The 14,808-nt window shown below is 41.0% G+C and overlaps 1 protein-coding gene across 3 annotated transcripts in view; it reads right to left on the bottom strand.

The window, feature by feature from the left end:
- Nucleotides 1-1,068: 1,068 nt before the first annotated feature.
- Nucleotides 1,069-14,808, bottom strand: part of RNF144A (ring finger protein 144A) — a 68,966-nt gene continuing 55,226 nt past the window's right edge. For 2 of the 3 annotated variants that reach the window (XM_026793573.2, XM_005487222.4), the window contains one exon: nt 7,463-12,224. In XM_026793573.2, the coding sequence (XP_026649374.1) occupies nt 12,093-12,224 (132 nt within the window). In that variant the 3' untranslated portion in view covers nt 7,463-12,092. Of the gene's footprint in view, nt 1,126-7,462; nt 12,225-14,808 lie in introns of those variants that run through there. The other variant, XM_074538126.1, reaches the window with a different exon arrangement.

Genomic DNA, 14,808 nt, shown 5'->3' on the forward strand with positions numbered 1-14,808 from the left:
TCTAATTGTTAAAAATTGAATTTGGTCCTTTCTATATAAAAACTATATGGTACATGAGTCTTTAGCAATGCAGAGCAGAAGAGAAAAATGAATTTAGTACTTCCTCTTTGAATGAGGAAATAAAACACTTGTTAGGCTGGAAAGTCTAACTGATTTTTTATTGAGTTCCCTTTGTGTACCATCAAGGTATCTTTCAGGTTAAGGCATCACCATATCAAAGCAGGTACTGAGTATTTCTCAAATGAAACACATTCTTATATCTGATTAATAAGTCATAAATCAAATCTTTTTAGGGAAATTGATAACAGTAATAGTTGTAGAGCTGTTCCTGTTAAAAAGAGCATGCTTTGTTTTACTCCTAGAATTTACTAAAGTTTAACAAGATCTGTTTCACTTAATCACTTACTACCTCTTCCTGCTTTTCCCTTTGAATATTTTTTGTCTCATCTCTGTGTAATAATTCAGTTTTCATTGGCAGCTTGCTACATATTCAAATTATTGACTACAAGATCTTTACCAGACAAAGAAAAATCCGTAGTAGCAAAGAGCACCTCTGATATTGCTTTGTGAAAAATAAATCAGGAGGCCAAGCTAAATCAAACATAATACAAGTAGAGCCCATCTTGCCTGCATTATAATTAATTTTGAATTCCTTCTGTTGCCATGACACCATGCATGAAAAGAAATAAGGCAGGCATTGTGCAGTACTCAAGAGCTTGTGAAATTTTGGGGTTTGCTTCTTATGTTTAAAATAGGAAGAAAATAATGAAACAAAAGCCAGCAGTAACACAAGAGATGTTTTCCTCTCTGTAAGGTGGGAGAGGGGTACATGCAAGATATCTTTTGAAATTTTGCTTGTTGAAGGAAATAATAATGAATTTGAGATATTTGCTTAAATTTCCTGATTCTACTCCTGACAAATCAAGTGATTATCACATTTTCTAATCTTTGTGGACTACCTTCATTTACTATTCCTCTGTGGCCACCCCCTCCCAGCTGCTTCAGGGGCAGCAATTAGCCTGAGCACTGCACACAACCCACACACTCTTCACACAAACCTTATGTTGAGCCTTCAGTAGCTCTTCAGAGAAGCCCAGAGAGAATGAGTTCTTCAGGTGGAAAAACCTATTGAACACAAAGGACACAGAGGATACTCTAGAGAGGAATGAAGTTTTTTCTGAACCTCATGTTGTCACTGCTTTTATGGCTTTTAAAGAGATTATGATACTTCCTTGTTAACAGAAAAAGGTTTTCTTCTCCCTACCGACATGTTGAGTGCTCCTCGTATCCAGGAGCTTTGTTTGCAGTGCTTCACATGTGGTTGTTGAACACTCAGATACATAAAGCTCTACAAGACCCTTCCATTGGAGCATTGTTAGTTGTTTTATTGGCAAATCCCACCTGACACAGCCTCCTGAGCAGGACCTTGAAGAAACACCACAATCATTTCTGTGGGGCTGCTGCCCATGCCTGTTTGGAGATCTCTGAGCAGAGACAATCATGCCCATTGTCAGGGAGTGCTCCATGGTGCCATGTGCTGCATGGAAAGGGCAGGCAGGTAGCTCTCAGCTGCTTTGCTGGCACTGCATAGCAGCTAGAGCTCCTCTGCAAGCTTCATATTTGAGTTGGAGTAAGGAAAGTCATAGTCGATCCAGCTGAGAGCAGTGTTACAACCTTACTGAGCCGCACTGACAGGCTGCACATCTGAAGTTGCTGTCAAAAATTTTAAAGACCTAAAGCACTGAGGGTCCTGAAGGGTCATTAAGGTATCCTGTGATTCAAAACAAACGTTGCTGCAACCTCAAGCATTTCTCAGTTTCCTTTCCCTCACAGCCACAGCTTTTCCCTGCAGCTTCTGGCCAGACGCTGGGGCTCAGAAGGCATTTTCTCAGGTTAATGTTAAAAGCTATGAAAGAGAGATGGTTGCATCCAACAGAATTCTTTAAGTTTAAGGAGCCCTAGGTTTATGGGGTGTCTCTAGAAAGAAAAAGGATGTTGCTTGCAGGTGGTGTAGTTTTGCACATTCAGTTTATTTCCACAGCACAATGGCAGAGAAAATATTTGGGTTAATTCAGTCTTAGGGCACAGGAGAAGCTGAGTTAGAGGGTCAGCTCTCACATAAGGCACTTGTATTTTAACTGAGTCTCAACCTTCCTCTGCCTCCCTTACCAAGCCTTAGTTGTAAGGAAATGTGAGTACTTGACTGCAGAACCTGCAATGCAGCACATCCTGAGATCACAAGTAAGGAAAGGATAAAAATTGCTGGTAAGGATGATTGCACTGAGCACCAATGTACATTTTAGTCACAGCATAGGTAGAGGTGACAGAGAGAAAGGTGCAATTTCTCACATTCTCTCTTCTGCTGTTCCGGATGTCTCTGCTTTCTGATTCCAGTTGTGGGAAACAGCAAGACACCAAACCCCCCTCCCCCCCAGTTTGCATCTTTCAAGGGCTATTCTTTAATACTCTGCACCTAGAAACACTACCCTGCTCCTGGGAAGGCAGGAAAAACTGCAAGGAACACTGAAAGGCTGGAGGCATCCTGCACTCTGAAGATTTTCTGTCTGTAGCCCCCTAATTGATGTTGAAGGCTGGGAAAATTTGCTCAACAAAATGCATGGATATGGTGGAAGGAAAGTGTTAGTGGTTTGGTAAGAGACACTGTGTTACCCCAATCCTCCAACTGCTCTGCTTCACCTGAGAAAACTTCAAGGATCTGAAAAGGAAAAACAGATTCAGCTCAAAAACCTGCTCCAAACACATCCCTAACAGGGTGTAATTGGCATGAATTCCAGGAGTCCCTGGAATTCTGTCAGGGAGATGATGGCAACCAGGACCGCACATTTTATCTTTTTTTTTTTTAAGTTAGAGTTTGTGTTAGTATTGGCAGGATCCAGAAACAAACCTCTAGTCCACAAAAAACATGAGAAACCAACGTTTCACTTTGCTCTATTCAGATGTACTTGGTGGCTGAGCAGGGGTAGGAAGGCGCATGAACTTTGGAATGTATATAAATAGAGGGGTAAAGGCAGAAGGACTCACAACTTCCCTGTTGCATCTAGCCTCCCCTGCCAAACACATTGACTGCTGAATGGATGGCTGGAGTAATTGTTTGGACAGTTGCATTGTTTCTGCTGAACATCTGTATTAAAGAACACAGATACAACAGCAGGCGTGGGTAGGAAGAGAGAAAATAATTTGGCTGAGCTACAATATCCGTCCATTATAAAATATAGAGAAGATGCAGTGTTATTAGCCAAATCTTACTCTGTTTGTAACCAACTGATTTTAGTGTTCCCCCCTCTTCTCCCAGTGAAATCAATGTTTTTGAATTTGGCATTTTGAAGGAGATCTCTGGTTTGCACCTCTCATTTTACATTTGTAGACTGCAACATCTCTATATCTGCTTTTGAAAGTTCAACGCTTGGTCTTTTTCCCTGTCAGAAAAGGTTTATACACCCTCAGAGAACAGGAGCAATAATGTATGTTAATATCAGAGACTAGAACAGCCCCAGCAGTGTCAGCAGGCCCATCATAACATCGTTATTTTTAGCCCTATCTTTACAATTAGCTCTGCGGAGGCTTTGAGACACAGACTTTACAGGCTCGAGGTGGAAATCTGGCTGCCAGGGATTTCTCCTGGAGGCAGCCCACGCTGAGCTGCGCTGATCGGCGGCTGCTCCCTGCTGGCCGGCGCCAGCAGCGCTCTCTGCCCGGAAACCCTTCCAGTGCCTTCGCTAAGGCACTGGAGCAGTTTATCCCTATTCCAACTCAGGAATCCCTCTGTCGACCTGTGCCCCTCGTAGCAGTTTCAACAACATGAGTCCAGGCATGCAAACAAAAAAACGCCGCACTCGGCCCATCTGCCGAGGCAATTTTAAATGCAATTTTGCACAAGCTCATGCATTTCTGCTGTGGCTAACCCCTAAAATGACAGTGGCATTCTCAAAATACAGTAAGACCTCAGGATGCTGGGGCAGCCCAAGTATTTCTGCCACCCACCAAAACATCATTTTGAGGGAGCAAACAGGAAAAATTAAGTGTGTGGTTATTTGTAATTGTTCTCAAGAATAACATACTGCAGCGAGATCTCAGGAATGGCTGAGCCAACATCTTTAATTTAGACTGGTATGAGGAGGTCCGACCTGCTAAATTATTACATTTCCTACAAAATTATGCAATAGAATTTCTTCTTCCTGTAGTCATATATGAGTACACAGACTAGAAGACACATTTGACATTAAAGGAGATGCTGGGTATAAAAATAAAGCACATATCAGCTAGACACACATATATAGATCCAGATTTTAGAATACTGCACTGAATTAGGACACCTACAATTTGCTTCCAGGGGCTCTCTTTATTTGGCTTACAGTGTTTATTCATTTTTGGCCTTAAAACCCAAACAAAAAAAAAAAGGAACATGGGAATAAATTCACAGATAGCACACACAACTTGACATTGTTCTTTATGTCACACACCACAAAGGAACAGGACTCTAATATTTTAAGTGCATTTCCATTGCTTGCACGTGTGAGTTGGTTTGTATGATTTACAGCTTCTAAACATTTTGTATGTGGCACATGTGTTGAGTTATGGTCATCACACAGAGCCACCTGGAAATACAAAGTAACCTGGTTATGATTCACACCACCAAGTTCTGCTCTGGAGTCTGAAAGCAGTTATATGCCTGGACAAGGACAGTTTAGACGTCTGTCATCAAAGCATATGGGAAAAAACCCCACACACCTGAGAAGCAGCTTAAGAGACCAAAAAAGCTAATTTGTCTAGACAACAACCTTAGTAAAAGCAGTACAGGATGGGAAAGGAGATGTCCCAAAAACTCAGATGTGTCTTTGCATCAACTACCCTCAGTTGAGGTGAGATACATATATGTCAAAACACCTCATACTTAAGTGATATTAGATACTGCAGGCTGAATCTTGGCTCCCAGAGCAGAGAATCTGGGTAGCAAAGGCTTCCTTGTACCAAACAGCCTTACCTGTCATTCTCAAAATCAATGAAAGTTTCATTGGTTTCAATATATGCCACATAAAATAACTCTTGATATAGAGGCAGTGCTGACAGGTCAAGTAGCCATGGCACAAAATCTCTTATGAGGAACTTTCCACCTGATCTTCAATTAAAAAAAAATAAATAAAAGAAGAAGAAAGGTGCTTTGTGGATGCTGTGGATGCACTGTGCTTACAAGTTGGTAGTGGCAATTTCCAGAACTATCCCCCATGCATGTGTGCATAGACAATACCAATTCCATTAGCACCACTGTAACTATCAGAATGCTAGAATTAGCGCAAGAGTTTTGTGCTGTGCAATTCTCTTGTCCCAATCTTTCAATTCTTACAGGACAGTTAATGACATGATTTTGAGCAGAACTCTTCCATCCAATGCCCAAATACACTTCAGGAATTATTCTGGGGCTGTGGTCCCTCCTAACAGAACTTACTATGTGGATGTGGTTCAGCTCTGGCAATTGAATGGTCCTGGACACTGTTTACTAGAACATGCATGTGCTGTAAGTTGGCCACTCTAATTTTCTAATTTTAGACAGATGACTGTTACTCCACCTAATTTCTGCAGTGCTTGTCATTCTCTGATGAGACTTGCTGTGCAGAAACCAAGTCACACAGCTGAAAGGCACAGGTTAGAAAATCCTTCTATAGCAAGGGAGGCTGAACCTGGTAGAGAAATAGAGGGACTGCCCAGAAGCTAAAGGTCACTAATCTACACAGTTATTGCACATGACTGAGAAATAATCCTACTCTCCAAGAGAAACCTGCAACACCAAACATCTGTTCATTGGAAGTAACACAATGTGGGAGCAGCAGAAGCAAGTAAAAAGATCATTATTAACAATACCTGCTCCTAGAAGAAGTCAAAACACCTTGTAGCTTTTTAGACACTATTTTCTGCCCAATTAATTGAACAAAATATCTAACTAGCTCTTACCTTTATGGAGAAAAATCATTATGCTCCATGAAAATGAAATAAATTAGTAGCAGCCATTACATGGCTTTTTCTAAAGTTGTCAGGTAGAAAGCACATACATACATATTCTTTATGCACACCATTTTCTTGAAGAAATTGTGTTTGTTCTTTTTTTACAGGTATAGACAAATTGTATCCTAACAAATGAGAAATAAGCTATGGGAACTAAAGGAAAGCTTGCATCCTCAACTACAGTTTAGGCAACATGCAAAGAGCTTGTTGATGGAGTCAAGAACATGAGAACTCATTACCACTGTCAGAGAGTTAAATATGCTCAGTTATTCAGGAGATTGGGCTTTACTCTGTGGAAATCCAGAGCCCTGGGAATATGTCTCTGTCTGCTCTGGGGTGCCCTGACGCCCAGGGGAATCCTGACTTTGACCCTCATTCATGGACAAAGATTCCTAAACTCCAGAATAGACTAGAATCCACTAGAGTGTGAAGTAGATTGTAGAGAGTAGTGTAGATGTATCACTTGGGAAATTTAGGTTTTAGGATTTTTAGTATGTACTGGATGGAAGCAAGATGGAGGGTGTCATCCTGGGCTTCTTCCTCCTCCTTCATGGCTCTGGGTGGCGTTTTGTAATTGGGTGGAAAAGTCCACATTGTGGGCTGTTGGGGATCAGTTATTGGATTAAAAGGGAAAATAATCTAGGTGTTAGCTCTGAATTGGATAGTTTAGCTTTAAAAGACCTTGTAACAATAGATTGCTTGCCATTTTTGCAGTGCTTTTCCAGTGCGCTGAGCCTGGTGTGGACAGCGTGCAGAACTCTAGATAAGATAACAACAAGAACCTGAAGACTGAAAAGATCCAATGCATCTCTCTTTCCTGACACAAAACCACTCCAGGAAGGTCTCCCCAGACAGGGGAATCCCCCTGGAGAGCCCAGGCAGAGTCCCAGAAGTCAGGGAATCGGCAACAGGTACCCCAACATTACTTTTCCACACCAGCAGGTGGGAGCACAAGCTGCTCGCAGTCACCTGCACCAGACCTAAACCCATGGTGCAAGAACATACACACGCCTCAGAGTGATCCTTGGGGCAGCACGTCCACTGCCCAGAGCATCCATGGAATACAACGGGAGCTGGATCAAGGACTCACTTAAAAGATGGTCAAATTGAGATAAAAGGTAGTAAGTGACTTGGCCAATGTCTTAAGGGAAAAACCAACACTATCACCATTGAAGAGGAACTGGGCTTTGCTCCTGATCTCTCTCAGGACTGGCTTCAGCCCATCAAAGATCCAGCTATGCATCAAATTAGTCCTAGAGATATATCTGAAAAGAGAGATTCAGATTCCTTCTTCCAGCTAAGCTGGGAGATGGTGAGTCAGAAACGACAATTATGTCCAGAATTGTGGCAGGAGGTCTCCAGGCCACAGGCTGTGCTTTCTCCAAAAGCCTGAGAGGCAGAGAAGCACAGGGAAAAGTCACTATGAAGAATCACAGGAAACACATTCATTTAAAATATCTATTGAAATTACAAATTAAACTCTCCAATATGATTCAAAGTACAAAACACCACATTAAAAGGCATTCAACAGCTCCTTTATACATCACAGTGTTAGTGGCACAAAATGCACTTACATTTCAAATACATCAACAGAACTATTTTTACACTGGTCAAATACATTATTTATACATATGCATGACTCCTTCATGCTTATCCCTATACAAGTTTTAAAATACATCATAATAAAATGATCAAGAAAGGTTCAGTTATGTACCATGTACCTGTACCTAATGTTCTTGGATTTCTTGTCAGATATACACAAATCAAAGCAATAATGAAGACAACAGGGCTCTAAACACAAACAGCATGCCTTACTTAGTACAAGTGCATTAGCAATTAAGGGCTGATGCAGGCTTTTTTTGATGTCCTTAGTATCACTGTCATCAACAACTGTAATTTACTTGTTTTCCTCAGGCTTTTGGATTATGTACATGAAATGTACAAACTTTGGTCTTAAAAAAGCAAACCTGCACAAAGGTTTATGCATGCTGCACCTCACTGGAATGATAATGGCCTGCATTAAAAATATTTATTCCTATACAGTAAAAGGCCTACAGATGAAATGCACAGAACTTCATTCTAATCTTCCTGCCCATAACAATATTTTTTTAAAAAAACACTTAGTATTTTTCTCACCTATGGATATTTTTTCCTGTCAGCTCCATAAATGAGAGCTATTCCCTAATTTTGATTGTTTTCTGCATGTCAGGAGCTCAGCTGTAAACAGAGAGTTGATTCAGTCTGCTGTTATTTGGGATTTTGCCTGATTTATGCACCAGAGTATCTGAGGAAAGATCATGCTTCTTAGTATGTTGGGGAAAGTATCCTAAATTCTTGACATGCTAAAGTCAGTAGTAGGAGGCTTCAGAATGAACGCCAACATGAATAAAACTAAAATATTAACATAAAACTACAGTAATCTTTTATATATAATTGTTCATCATCCACAAACTTTTGAAGAGTCTCAAAACCAATGAATTTGTCCTCACAGCACTCCTGAGGTAAACACTGGTCCATTCACTTTACAGATGGTCAGACTGAGATAAAAGGCAGTGAGTGACTTGGCCGATGTCACAGGGGAAAAGCCAACGCTACCAGCATTGAAGATGAAGTGGGCTGTGCTCCTGATCTCCCTCAGGACTGGCTTCAACCCAACCAATGGCAAGGCTGGGGAGATGCAGAGCCTCTGGAGTGGGACTCCACACTCCCTAGATGTGACACCACATGACACCCCAGAAGAATATGCAGATGATGTACGAGTACAAACTCTATCAAACAGCATTTATGAACACACCATTTACTCAAGAGCTGGACTTGATCCTTGTGGGTCCTTTCAAATCAGAGTATTCTATGATTCTGTGTGAATAAAAACACCCTAAATAATAGCATAACCATAAAAATGCAGCAGAAATCATGCTGTCATACTTGTTTTTCTGGTGCAAATACAAAAAGTCATAGCTGTTGCAACAGATTTTCATTTGAAAGACAAAGAAACAAACATTCTCTTTCCTGTGGCAGGGAGTTTAAATGTCAGAGTTTAAAATTATGTATTTACAATTGAATTTTGGGGTATTAAATGTCACAGTATCAACATAAGCTGTAACATAAAAGCACCCTGAACTTAATACATCACCACCAAACGTTGCTACTTTGGAACCACATCAGCATTAAAAATAATAATAACCATATTAACAACCATAAAAATAAGCAAAAAAGTCCCCGAGAATACAGATGGAATGACATTTAACAAACCTGAAAAGACTGGGTAGGTATTTGGTAAATATATGTAGGCATATACTCTATTCCAACAGCTAGGATGTGAAACAAGATCTGTGTCATAAAAATCACCAGTAGCAATTCAAGTATGTTGAGATCAGAGATACACTGACACAGTTTTCTGATTGCATATAATGTTACTTGTGAGTATCAATTATAAATTATCATTTTAAAATTTCTGTATTTGCAAATGTATCTTTCTTTTTTCTTTTAAATCTGGAAATGCATTAATTCTGACATTGATTATTAACTGGCCGCACAGCACTTGGGAAAAGTCAAGTTCTGCTGTATTTTGACATAAATTCTCTAAGAAAGGCACAGAGAAAATAAACCTCCTCATACCAGGACACTCAATACTGTTCACAGGCGAGTGAATATTTCCTGTTTACTATGATCCCAGTAGGAGAATTGGTCACCAGCCACAGCCACAATACAGCAAAACCCCTCAGTGCCCCAGCTAGAAAATTAATAACCCATTAAGTCTTTACATCCTATTGTCCAGGGTTTTTTTCTCCAGTCAAACAGGAGTACAGGGCCAGGGAGGAAAGGCCATAGTTCAAGCTAACCTCCAGGAAGTTGTCTTTTGCAGAAGGGTTTTCACTAATTCTGCGCAGTGAAGCTATGACTCAGGACAACTCAGGTGCATGGCTTGGGATCCCTCTGGGAAATGGACTGAGCTGATGCCAGAGGGAGAGAAGCACCTCCCTGCCTGCTGAACTCAGCAGTGCTCCACACACCCCTTGAAGCTGACAAACAGGGATCAAATGCACCACAACACTTCCCTACGGGTATTTTTGAACAATTCAGCAATTTTTAATAACCAAGATAGCCAAAATACTAAAGATACTCAAACAACAAAAGATCTGAACTGTGCATTGCCATAAACAATCTGAAGATATCATGACTTCAGATTTGCTGGAAACAACCTATCCTTTTTATTCACATTACAGAGGCCAAATTCATTAAAATCAAACCAAGTAAGTGAATTGCAATCTCCAGCTCCTGGAGTTAAAATCTACGGTTAGATACAATTTGAATAGCACTAAACTTGGAGGATAAGGGAGGAGAATAGTTTTATAAAAAGAAATTGGCCTTTTCAAAACTGTGCCCTACAATATTTTTATTTAACAGATACACAGTGTAAACCAAAAGCCAATAAAGAGTAATTTTTTGATGGTTGAGCTATGAAAACAATTCCCAGCCTGTGACAACAGCCAGAAGCAGATGCAGTTAAGGATCTTAAGACATTTTCAGTACAAAGTTATCCTGGCTTCACGATATTCATCCATGTCAGTACATTGCTAATGGCAGAAATAAATGATGACCAAGAGATGATGTAAAACTTCAGTCCACAAGCCATTCAAAAGAATGTTTTCCTTCGTATTACAGACATACACATTGTTTCAGGTGCTTCACATTTCATGGCACAAAGTTATTAGTCAAATTCTTGTTGGCTTTAAAATAGAGCAAAATGGTTTTCAAAAAATATTTCCAAAGAGAAACCTCAATGATGTAGTATGTTGAATAGCACACTTTACTACCCTGAAAACAGAGTACTGAATTTTGCAAAGCTATCAAGTGATTAGTTTTCAAATAAAAACTTATTTTGTCACAGTATTGTTATTAGCACAATACACCACATATCATACAATACTATCTCTGAAAACGGGCCAAGTAGTTTAAATGCAAAGCACAACTTCCACAAATATCCCAGGCATTTTCATATTAACTACAGGGATAACCATGATGTATTTTTATATTTAAAAGGAAAGACTCGTTAATAACCCAAAAGTCTGCTAAATAGTAAAGTTAGTCCTGTATTTTTTATTAATTGTCCTAAAGACAGAAGCAAGCTATTCTGAATTTCCAAAATAATTCAATAGCACAGCTATTTACACATTTGGTTTAAATAGGATTTTATATATATATATCTATGTATCTATAAAAAGATTAAGATACCTGGATTAGAAGTTACATAGCCCTATAAGTGTAGCAGAACCCTAAACAATAGCAAAAAATAACAATTCAGAAAAACACTAGTGGTCCAGGGGTAAGCAATACCATCAATGTGTTTTTAAAAGAAACTTGATTAAATAGCGGGTTTGTGCCACCACTCAACCTTACAGCTTCATCAATGAATTTTAAAATGTAGCTTTTAATCAAACAAATTTCTTATAAGACTTTATAAAATTAGTGGAAGGCAGCAGGACTAACTTTGTCCCTCTGATCCTCCCCAAATTTCAAGAAAGGCATAGGATGGCCTATACGCACCTCACTAATTTTGTTACACTTGGAAAAAATAGGTACTAAAAAGGACATTGTGAATGCTTTAACAAAATCAGATGTTTATTAAAGTCACATGAAGTTGACTATCAGATTCAAATGATAGTCAACTCAAACATATGCAGGAGTAAGACACCAAATTTGGAAGCAAACAGATATGCAGAAGTTTGTAGGCTTTTTCAGCTTGGTTTGCTGATGTCATTCAGTACAGTCCCTCGTCCACCAGCAGGGCAGCACCAACCTTTTGCATTATTTTTAGCAGTATCACCTCTTAATTTCAGATAGCTACCCAGGTCTGTGGTCTCCCTTTAGCACCAAACTTGCCTTCTCTTACCCTCCTTGTCTGTTATCAAGTGATCTGTACAACAGTAGTAACAACAGTTCCTGGAATCAAGACTGTGTCAACAAAAAGCAGAATGGGGCAAGTAAGGCTACAGCAATGTAAGTGCAAGAGGGAAACATAACAGCAACAGTAAAACCAAAACATGTTGTGATGAGTCCAATCTTCTCTCAGTCTAGGTAGGTAGAGGGTCATCATCTCCTTTATTACATTTGCACTTGCAGCAGAGAACAAATGGTGTAGCAAGTAGAAGGAAAGGGGAGGCCACCAAAAGTAGAAGACCAAATCCTGCAAAAATGCCTACCACCTGTAAGAGAAAGGGATAGCATTGTGTCAGGGATAGCATTGCCTAGATTCTGTGTCGGCTACACCACTGCATCCTCTGTGCCCATCAGAAAGACCCTCAGCAAATGCCACTGACCTTATCAGAGCCAGAACTCCCCACGTGTATACTACAGTCAGCTCCTGTGACCAGAAAACGTCAGTGAAAGTAGTGTGAATGTTCATGTCTTAATGGCTCCTGTCAGAACTGTGCCACAGAACTGTTTTATCACACAAGGTGATGCAGATGACTATTTGACTTATTGAGTTTTCTTACATCTCAAACAACTAATGAAGCAAATCACTACTACTTTTCTTGACCAATCTTAAATGCTAAATATTGAAATCAAGGCTACAAAAAAGACTTCCACTTTCAGGTGCTCTCCTTTTTTCTGGAGAAAACTTCAAGAAGAATGAGTCAAGGTGTTGGTGGTATAATCTGGGAAGAATCCCACAGTGTACCACCAGCATGCAGTCAAGCTTGGGAATTTCAATCACAGATTTCTAACACCATGGATTATAGGAGGACTTTGTATATGCAATGGCTTTTTGCACTCAGACCTGAGCTCATGCTGCTGCTTCAGGGCACATGATCTAAGTGCATCTTTTTCACTTACATTTATTGACCGCCTCCTTCCCAGCATGAGCAGAGGACCATAGACTTACATAACCAGTCAGTGTGACAAAGCAGTTAATTTCTACAGAGCTTAAATTTGGAAAATTATTTAAGAAACATTCAAGTTGAGCTTCATCACCTGAGAAAGTTTCCCATTTGCCACAGGCAACCGTAAGAGTGATGTTGCAATGACATGCTCACAAATTATTTAAGTGAATAATTTAGATTTATTCACATGACCGTGTCTGTGAATAATTCTGAATAATGATGGCAAGAGTGGAATGCTAATGCAATAGCAAAACCTCACAGCAGAAGGCAAAATGAAATTAGAGTGCAGCACTCATTACAGATTCTTCTAGTCAGGGCTAGATACACCACTTCAATTAGCTGGCAAATATTAAATTAGCCATGGTATAGATGGGACGATGCAGTAGCTCTTTGGCTGGCCACGGATAATCGGGTGTGGATGATCTTGCACAGGGTTGTGGGGCTGGGCTGACGCGGAGCGCCCGCGCCCGCGGGAGATGGCGCTGTGCGACAGCGCTCCGGGCGCGCACCCACCGAGCGGGACCGGCACCGCGGCTGCTGCTGCCCGGCATGGGGAGTCCCGCACCCACCGAGCGGGACCGGCACCGCGGCTGCGGCTGCCCGGCATGGGGAGCCCCGCACCCACCGAGCAGGACCGGCACCGCGGCTGCTGCTGCCCCGGCCACCGGGAGCCCCGCACCCACCGAGCGGGACCGGCACCGCGGCTGCTGCTGCCCCGGCCACCGGGAGCCCCGCACCCACCGAGCGGGACCGGCACCGCGGCTGCTGCTGCCCCGCATGGGGAGCCCCGCACACACCGAGCGGGACCGGCACCGCGGCTGCCCGGCCACCGGGAGCCCCCGCTGCCTCGCCCTACCATCTTATTTCCTCCCGGCACAATTCCGTTTTCAGCTTCAGAGGTGGGCACGTTTCATAACCCATTCTTTTTCTTCTGGTGGTGCTGACAATGTGATGCAACTTCTAATCTTTGCATTTATTTCCCAGAAACTAAAGTTAAATTCTTATCCTTAAAAAACATGAGCTGCAACTATTGCCATGGTGCTCTTTGCAACGCAGGGTGAGTGCACTGGTCAGACAGAGCCAAGCTAGAAGCTGGCAATTCAGTGGACCAGACTGACTACTGGTAATTAATATAAAACATCTATTTACACCTACCTTCCTTTCAACCTCAATGTGCCATCAAAGAAATTATCAAGTTTCAGTTTTTTTGTTTTGCTGGTTTTGTTTTTTTAGTGTGTTTTTGCTTGTGTGTGATGGGGGGCATTGTTTATTTTTAAGCAAAACTGCCTGCTGAGTATTACTTACTTACTTTTCCTTGGTTCTTTTTCTTCTGAAGAAATTGCTGCCCTACTAGGCATCAAGCCATTTTCTCTGGCCAAAGCAAATATTTTTTTAAACCCACAAACAACAAACCAAAGACTCACCTCAATTTGCTTTGGATAAATCTAAGAAGAACCTTAACAACTTACTCGAAGTTAACATAAGGAAACAATTGCAGTGTTGACTTGCCTTCAGTGGGTTTAGCAGAATTACATCCTGACTAGTAGTGAATTATCACCACCTTTCTCAACAATCAACAGATCATCAAACATTCTATATATCAAACATATTTGCACAAACTGCAGTGGCTTAGAAGAAATTCCAAATATCAGATTAATCACCTCATATTACAGGTTTATCAAGTAAACTTCATGTACCCACACACCTCCTAAGCTACCATTGGCTAATCCAAGCAAAAGCCAGTCCTCAGCTCAGACACCCAGTGGTGTGGGTAAAAGGAGAAGGGTGAGATCCTTCTCCTTTTATTTCAGACTTGATGATTATTCTATAGACTTGGGGTTTATGCTCACATGGAAAAAAATCTTCTTACTTCAAGAAAAGTACTTCATCTCAAAGGTAGCTTTTT

Source organism: Zonotrichia albicollis, chromosome 3, assembly GCF_047830755.1.
Source record: "Zonotrichia albicollis isolate bZonAlb1 chromosome 3, bZonAlb1.hap1, whole genome shotgun sequence".
NCBI lineage: Eukaryota > Metazoa > Chordata > Aves > Passeriformes > Passerellidae > Zonotrichia > Zonotrichia albicollis.